Source organism: Myotis davidii, unplaced genomic scaffold, assembly GCF_000327345.1.
Source record: "Myotis davidii unplaced genomic scaffold, ASM32734v1 scaffold31, whole genome shotgun sequence".
In the NCBI taxonomy this organism is placed as follows: Eukaryota; Metazoa; Chordata; class Mammalia; order Chiroptera; family Vespertilionidae; genus Myotis; species Myotis davidii.
The window spans coordinates 3,741,479-3,750,769 of record NW_006283639.1 but is presented as its reverse complement, the minus strand read 5'-3'; the positions used below and the strand labels follow the sequence as shown (position 1 = coordinate 3,750,769).

Genomic DNA, 9,291 nt, shown 5'->3' with positions numbered 1-9,291 from the left:
TTCCCTATTTATAATGGTCTGGCCCTCTAGCAACTTCAGCGCGAAATTATTGCTAATTTGCCTACAAACATCAGATGGGCAGAATAATCTGGCCACTCAGTGTATATATTTATATATATACTAGAGGCCTGGTGCACAACACTTGTGTACTGCGGGGGGGTGGTCTCTCAGCCTTGCCTGTGCCCTCTCGCAGTCTGGGACCCCTTGGGGGATGTCTGCCTGCTGGTTTAGGCCTGCTTCCCCTGAGCAGGCAGGTGGACATCCCCTGAGGGGTCCTTAGAGATGTGCTGTGGAGATGGGAGAGGCTCCCATCAACCCCACTGCACTCACTAGCCTGTGGGAGTGCACTGACCACTGGGGGGCAGCTCCTGCATTCAGTGCACATCATAGTGACTGGTCTTCCATCAATTGATAGATTTGTATATTAGCCTTTTATTATATAGGGTAAGTTTTTCACCAGGTTTGGAAACCATGTGACACTCATGCACTCATATCTCTAACCCAATTACTAGTTGGCAGAATTAATTCATTTCCCTTGTATACTTTTGTCTATATCTCAGGATGTGAATATTTACTGTTACTTTTCAAAAAAGTCTGTTTATTCTCTTTTATCTCTTTTTGAGTGTAGTACAACTGATGTCACTTCAGACCCCTCTATTATGGTTCCCCAGCTCCTATAAGTCCCAAGGCAGAGTTCAGTGGAAATCACTTGAGTAGAATACTTAAAAATGGTCGTCAAGTTTGGCACATGGTAATATGTTGGTCATTGTGTTTTGTTTTTAATTGAAAAAAAAATGTAAACTTTAAATTAGCTTGCGGAATTTCAAGGAATTGTTGCTGGAATAATTTGAATGTTTTTTGGAACAGGTGAGAAACGCATTTCATAAATCTTCATTGAGGGGAGAATTCGTCACGTCTCACATTATCAGATTCAGGTATGTAGATCTAAATTACTTCAGAATACAAATTAAAGCTAAAGCTGTTGATGTAATTAGTTTATAAATGCTGTTTAAAGTGTTATAATATGATGTAATTCAATTTCACAAATATTCATTTCGCACCTATTCTGTGTAAGTCATGGGTTACAATTTGTCTTGCTGATTTTCTAAATGCAAAAGAAAGCATTTGCAAGATGATTGAGAGTTTCAGAAATATTATTGGTGGCTATGTTATAGAATTATGGTGGTTTTTTTTGGCAAATTCTAGCACAAATAGGCACCTGCCACATCTTTCGGTTTAATAGTAAGTAGTGTAAGTAGATAAGGTTTGTCTTCATCTCTTGGTTTTCCTTATCAATTTCCTTTGCTATTTTTTATTTTACCCTTTCTGCTCCAAGTATTTAAGATCTTAGATCTGACTATCAACTGTGAATAAATAGAAATTTAGAGCACATTTTATGCAAAGCACTATATGAGGATCTTAAATAATATATTGTCTTAATGAAAATTACGTGTATTTTTAAAAAATAGGATAAGAACTCTTTCCAATATTATTTCAATGACAAAACTCCAAGATTCACTTCTTAGTCTATTACTTTGTTGACATCTTTGAGTGTTACTTTGCTCACTTTCACCTGAAAATTCTGTCCTCTTTAGTATTTGAAATATTATTCTTTCTTGGATCTCTAATCCTTAATTTTTTTCTCTCTAAAGAGGACTGCATCCACATGTGTTATTGAAATCCAAGTGTATTTTTCCAGTCTAAACTATATTCCTGGCTTCTAGAACTATATGCCTGCCCAAGTACATTTCCACATGGAAGTTCCACAGAAATATCTTGGAGTCAAGGAAAACCCAGTCTAATGAGAAACTTAGGAGTCATCACACACTCCTTTCTTTCCTGGACCACTCACACATGGATAACAAAGTTATACCAATTCTATTTTCCCAACCACTTTCCAATTTATTTCTGCATCCTATAAACCTTGCTGTTCATTATGTTTTCTTCTGTTACTGCAGGAGGAAGAAGTAAAGTGTGTTGGAAAGATAAAGTTAGTCTTAGTGATGTTGAATTGAGATGCTAGAGAACCATATGAGCCTGAAATATGAGTCTAACTTGGGTATAAATGAAATTTTTTGGAAAAAGGGTAATGAAAGATAAAAAGAATGTTTGATGAAAAAAGCTTGATGAAGAACAACAATGTGTAAGGATATTCACAAAAAATAGGAACCTAGGCAATAGGGAAGAAGCAGAAAAAAAAAGAAAATTCATGACAGATGCACAAAATTCAAGAAGAGTCTGGAAAGAATTGACTGATGTATGAGTCAATGAGGAAGTCATTTAGTGTAGAAGACTCAGTGGACTGGGAAGGGAGGAAGCAGAGTGCAAAGAAGTAAATATGAGGTAGAATGTAATTTATCTGTTCAAGAAGGTTTATTGTGATAATAAGGTGAGAGATACATTGAATTTCTGGGGTAGGGAGAGGATTTTGTTTGTTTTTGTTTCTATAAGCCAGGAAGTATAGGAATATTTTAAGAGACTGAAGAAGAAATAATTGATGTGCGGGGTTGCTGAAAGGCAATGAGATACATAACAATAATCTCTTTAAAGCCCTATTTGTTTCTTCAGATTACAAAAGCAATACAAAAAGATACACAGTTCAACAACACAGTATTATGTAAATAGAACCTGAAAGCTCCCTCTCCAATAATTCCACTTCCAGAAAGAACTCATCTTTTTAACCATCTATTTTGCACATATTTTTAACGACTGAATGTACATCTATTCCACTTTTTAGTTGGCTATATAGTATTTCACTACAAGTATGTGTCAGGGTCAACTTAGCCAATGCCCTTTTGATGGACACTTGGGTTGTTACATATTTTTGGATTTAAAAACAAGGTTATGATGAACATATGCATACATATCTCCTTGTACATACAAAAGGGTATTTGAAGATTAAATTTCTAAACGTAGAAATACTGCATCAGAGAGGGTGGATAATAAAACTTATAATAAAAAAACTGACCTCAAAAAATAAGATTCTAATTTATAATTCTGTTTACAATTTATGTAAGAGTTAATGCCGTGTAGAGGTAGGAGTAGGATTCTATGGGAATTGATCAATGTGAAAAACAGGGGTGGAGCAGCTGACAGAAAGAGACAGAGTAGTCAAGGCTGAATCCAAGTCAGTAACTCATTCAAATAACAAAGGTTAATGAACACTCTACCTTGAAAATACAATCACATAGAGTTAACATAGTTTGGTAAAGCTTTCTAAGATTCTTAGTATTTGGGAGTTGTTTAGGAGGGCCTGAAGGTTGCTTAGGAAAAATTATTGGTTTTAAGTCACTGGGAGTTAAGCCTGAAAGCTAAAGCCAAAGTCAATTTCATATTCAGTAAACATTATACTTGATAATTAAAAAAATACTTTTTGATTGATTTCAGAGATGAAGGGAGAGGAAGAGAGAGATAAAAACACCAATGATGAGAGAGAATCATTGATTGGCTGCCTCCTGCCCATTCCCTCCCTCCCCCCCACTAGAGATCCAGTAACAATATGGGTATGCATGCACCCTGACTAGGAATTGAACTGTGACCTCCTGGTTCATAGGTCAATGTTCAGCAACTGAGCCATACCGGTGAGGCTATATTTGATAATTTTGAATGGCTGACAAGAGAAGTGTCTTTTTATATCAATAACCCTGTACTTAACCGGGTCCTTTGGTTGTAATAGAAACCATGAACATACTAGCTTATTACTATCAGAGAGGCTGAGTTGGGAGTTCTATATGTGGTAACCAATAGAAATATAGAAGAAAATAAACTAGATCTTTTAAAATTACATGTATGGATTTGATTTTGTGTTTCAAAAGAATGATAAAGAAAAATATCCTATGTAATAAAAGTGTAGAATGCAAATTGTCCCCTTGACCGGGAGTGCTCTAGGAGTTCGACCGGGGGCAGCGGCAGGTGGCTGGGGAAGAGAGGGAGCCCCAGGCCAACAGTGGCAACAGGCAGCTGCGGGAAGGGAGTGAGTAACTGCTGGCAGCTGGCAGTCGCTAGGGACCCTACCAGTGCATGATTTTCATGCACTGGGCCCCTAGTATATGCTATTACTGTAAATTTTATTCTAAACTATATTTTAAAACCATATATATTTTTTTCTTTTTGGTTCACAGTAAAGAGGAAAATGGAGTGTTGGCTCACATGCTGCTAATTTTTAGATTTCGCTCTACTGAGGATCCTGAAACCATAAATAAAATTATTCAACGTGTTCTACATGAAAAGCTGTATGATGCTGTAGGGCCCCCTAAATTAGATCCTGAATCAGTTGAAATAAAAAGTAAGTGTATTTTTCTTACTTAGTTTAATTCTCTTACATAAAATATCTCCATGTTAAGTTTGGTGTTGGGCAATGATTTTTAGAAAATTATTTTGGATGCCCTTTAATTATGGAGTCTTGCCACTAGTAAAACATTTCTTTGGGACCAAATTGGTCCTAATAAAGTATTTTAATTTTTTATACTACCCAAAACTTATGGCTTGCATGCAAGTTTGTCATTAAGTAATTGTGAAATTCATTTAAATATTTGTATATTTAACCCAATATATAAAAAATAGTATTATTTCAACAGTCAATGTACAAATTATTATGAGTATATATCTATAATAATAAAAGCATAATATGCTAATTAGACCAGAAACCTTCCAGACGACCTTCTGGACTAAGCCTTGGCGCTGTGAGGCCGAGGCAGAAGCAGCTGCGGTGGCTATGGGGTCCGAGTCCCTTGCATGAATTTTATGCATCGGGCCTCTAGTATATGTATATATGCATATACTGTATATGTGCATATATATATATACATATATATAATACTAAGGCTTTGAAATCTAGTGTATATTTTATATATATATATATAGTGCATTTCAATTTAGATAAGCCACATTTCAAGAGCTCACTAGGCACATGTGGCTAGTGGGACAATATGGGAATTGGTAGTGTTAGAAATGAGACCATAGGGAACAAGTACGAAGTGCAAATATAAACGCTGGTAGACTTCACTAGAGGCTTAACTTGATGGTCAGCTACCTTACTTGCTTACAAAGGAGACTTCACTAGTCAGAGCTACTACATAATTTGTGGGGCCCAGTGGAAAAGAGAAAGTTGCACTCTTCAAAAAACAATTTAAAAAAGGGCTGTTAAAGGCAATAAAATATAAGTTCTCTCATGGCCTTTTCCTCTCATGGTCTCTTGTTTTGTCATGGTGTTTTTATTTCTTAATGTCATTTAAAGTAAAAAAATTAAGATTATTAGCATGAGTTTTACTGTTCACATTCATTCTGTGAAATGTCAATTTTAAATGCAAATATAAGAGCATTTCGGTTTTACATGGAATCACAAAAATTATACAACTGTATTTCACAGCTCATACACATATATATTTCAGTTTTTACCAGGTCAATGAAAACACTACACAAGGCTTACATGAGCTTTTTATTTCCCTTGTTGACACATGCACATTTTAAAAACGTTCTCTACCTTTAGCTTAAGCGAGGATGGCTTATTTATTTATTAAATATTATTATTTATTATTCATTATTCATTATTTATTATTTATTATTATCTATGCCATTATTTCCAGCAGAAACTGTTGGTCAATAGCAAGAATAATGAGAGCAAGAAAGAATATATTAGAGTGCATTGGTTGCTCATGTCTACCAGAATGTCATTGCCTCCCTTTTAAGCACCCTCTGGTTCACACAGGAAGCCTGGTGCCTGGGGACTATCCCTGCCCTCTGCCTAATGTTGAGAAGTCAATGAGCTAAGGAGCCATTGGTTAGAGTGAAATGAGGATGTGAAGGCAAATCGCCTTGCTGAGACTTTGGCAGAAGGGAGACTTATACTAGTAAAGAGAGAACACTGGTTTTAAATGGGCGTGAGAACTAATTTATGGAAATGCCACGTGGTTGTTGTACAAATGGGACTATGCCTATGGCTTTAGTAAAATAATCTGCAATAGTGGCCAATAAAAATAATACCATTGCATTTGGTCAATCAAAACTGTGGTTCAGTCCATTATTTCCCTCAAAGAGACTGTGGTCCACATGCATCTTATTTCCGGGTATAAAACTATGTTCCTGGGCTTCAACACAAAATCACTGAATCAGAATTACTGGAAAGAGAAACAGGTATTTACAGTATGAAGATGCTCCCTCTGTTACCCCATCCTCACTAAAGTTTAAGAAACACTGTTCAGATCTCTCCATTCCCCAAGGCAGTGAACATACTATGTCTATGATAAAATAACTATGTTGCTTTCTTTACAACCTAGAGATATATTATCTTAAAATGGAATTAAACCAGCCTTTAGTATTTGAAGTATTCCAAGGCATTGTGCAATTCTGATGAGCTGACCCTGTTCACTATTTCTGTGTATTTCAGAAATCAACAACACAGAAACAGACAACTTTCTAAACAATTGTAAGTTTAATATATTTATTAAAATCACATGACTTGAATGTAAAATGTTAACACTAGATTATTTAGGCTTACTTTATGTGGTGTTAAGGGTCAGAATAAAGTTTGAGTCTTCCGTGTACAGCTCATGGTGCTTTAGCTTACCTCTGAGGCACATTTTATTACTGAAGAATAACAAAATTGGGGGAATTTTGGAGTGGATGTATGGGTGTTCATGGCATATGTGTATTGGAAGTGAATCATGCAGTTGTTAAATAAGAGGCAAAAATATTTCTTAATGTTCTGATTGAGGATAACTATAATATATTTTTACAAAAGTTTTCTAAAGATTATAGAAAAGTAATCTGAATGTTGGTATTTTTCAGCTAGAGGAAGAAACTTGTTATTCTACACAAAATAAAATCTTCCTCTTTATTAAAAATATATTTCTTATTGATTTCAGAGAGGCAGGGAGAAGGAAAGAGAGATAGAATCATTGATCACTGTCTCCGGGAAGCCCCTACCAGGGATCAAGCCTGCAACCTGGGCTTGTGCCCTTGACCAGAATCAAACCTGGGACCCTTCAGTCTGCAGGCTGATGTTCTATCCACTGAGCCAAACTGGCTAGGGCAAATAAAATCTTCTTGATTAATCCCATATTGTGGAAATCACAGGCAATCATAGGGCTGGAGTGTATATTGATGACATTACCAAAGGCCTAGATAACATTTTTTACCTGTATTTTAAAAATTCTGACTCTAGACCTAGAATTTCCTTCCCTCATAGCAGAGTATTGCATCAGGATTTAGAGAGTACATTAGATAGTTATAGAATAAGTACAGAATATATTTATCTTAAAAGATGGAAGGAAATATACTACTCACAAGCTCAGAATGTTGGTTGATACATAAATTTAACTAGGCATGAGACCAAAGGATAATCCTATTAATTAAATAAAATATATTCTTGTCACCAATATTTATTAGGAACCTACTATGTGCTAGTGCTGTGTTAGGCAATAGGGATATAAAGGATGAAATAATATCCCTGCACAAAGAAGCTCATACTCTAATGGGACTATATGTACAGGGATTAGTGCATGAACTAGTGCATAACTCTACAACAATAGCTCTTAAACAAGGGCAATTTTGACCCCCAAAGAATTATGCCCTATGGTGGCATTTTTGTTTATCATGATTTTGTGTGTGTGTGTGTGCGCGCTCGCTAAGTATGTATAGGTCGGGGTTCCTTTTAAACATCCTATTACTAGTATATAAAGGACAGTCTCCCACAATTATTAAGAACTATTCATCCCAATCGTCAATACTTCCAAGGTTGAGAAACCCTGTAATAAACACCACAGGGAGAGAGGTATATGCACATACAATATATAGAGTATCATTTTTTTTTTAAATGGAGGTACTAAAGAAAGTTATAACTAATCCAGTTTGAGGATGGGGAATTGTTAGAGACAGCATCCTAGAGGAAGTGATGACTAGTTTAAATCTTACAACATGGATGGGAGTTAAATAATGAAACACAACAGTTTAAGGAAAGGGAAAAACAAGAGAAAATGTTTGATACTACTGGAGCTCAAAGTATGAAAAACTTGGAACACAAAAACACAATTTGAAACTTAAAAGCAACCACTAACTAATGCATCATCTCTCTTGGGCAGGTTGTGGGACTCGGAAGAATAAAAGTACAAAACAGAGTGTCAGGATTGTTGGTGGGACGCAGGTGGAAGAGGGTGAATGGCCATGGCAAGCTAGCCTGCAGCTGGATGGGATCCATCGCTGTGGAGCAACTTTAATTAATGGCTCATGGCTTGTGAGTGCTGCTCACTGCTTCAGAATGTAAGTCCTGAACCTCATGAGTGACTGGGGGTAAGCAGAGTGCTTTGGGGCTTGGCAAGAAGAAAATACCTTATGAAGTTTAAGAGAGATGAGTTTAGTATATATTAAAGAACATACACATCACAAAGAGAGTGGGAAACTCTTAAACCTTAGTAAAAGGTTTTATAGTCTGGAAATGGAAATGGCATCAAAGTGCATCTAGGTAAATTACCCATTGAAAAGCGCACAATAATTTGTCAGAGGAAGCAGGAATTTTAAGACATCTTTGGACTTTGAGCTTGATATCAATGAGAAGAGCTACAGCTCTCTGTTGCATATCTAAGAGAGATGGAGACTAGGGGGGGTTGTAGGTTTGACCCCATTGGGGGAGTTTCCCATGATAAGAATTAAATATGAAGAAACCTGGTAGCAACAAATTATATAACTGAATAGGTTGGCTAGTTATGTTCCAAGGGATAAAAACTTTTTAACCTAGAGTAAAATGCCTTACAGTATACAGGATTGTAATGCTTTGTTAAATTATTATGCAGTCTATTTGGTTTTCAGAGAAATGTGTATGTTTGTGGGGGTAGGTGCCATGGTGCGTGTAGAATGCATTTAGTTCTCTCATCCTGTACAGGATATGCTTTCCATATATTCCTTGGAGTTACTGATGCCAGAAATGTCATAAGGCCCTAAGGTCTGGAGTGGTAACTCAGCATGAAAAGTAGCAAGATACATGCCATTGTGGTGTTTCTACCTGATCTGACCCATGAGCCAGATTCTCAGATTGTTTCTATACATAGAAACTATACTTTAAAAAACACCTCATATGGACAGATTAAATTGTTTCATGGAAACCATTATATTGGTAGCATGGCAAAGTAAAATTTATTCTTCCTCGCTGCCTTCCCAGGTATAAGGACCCAACCAGATGGACTGCCTCCTTTGGAGTGACACTATTTCCTTCTAAAATGAAACAAGGCATCCGGAGGGTAATTGTGCATGAAAAATACAAATATCCATCACACGACTATGATATTTCAGTTGCAGAGC

General features: G+C 36.3%; 1 protein-coding gene across 1 annotated transcript in view; it reads left to right on the top strand.

Moving 5' to 3' along the window:
- LOC102752314 (transmembrane protease serine 11E) overlaps positions 1-9,291 on the top strand; it is a 44,742-nt gene that overhangs the window by 26,975 nt on the left and 8,476 nt on the right. The window contains 5 exon segments of the mRNA XM_015565886.1: positions 868-935; positions 4,122-4,285; positions 6,386-6,424; positions 8,079-8,256; positions 9,152-9,291. The exon segment at positions 9,152-9,291 is cut by the window's right edge and continues 5 nt beyond it. Of these exon segments, the coding sequence (XP_015421372.1) occupies positions 868-935; positions 4,122-4,285; positions 6,386-6,424; positions 8,079-8,256; positions 9,152-9,291 (589 nt within the window).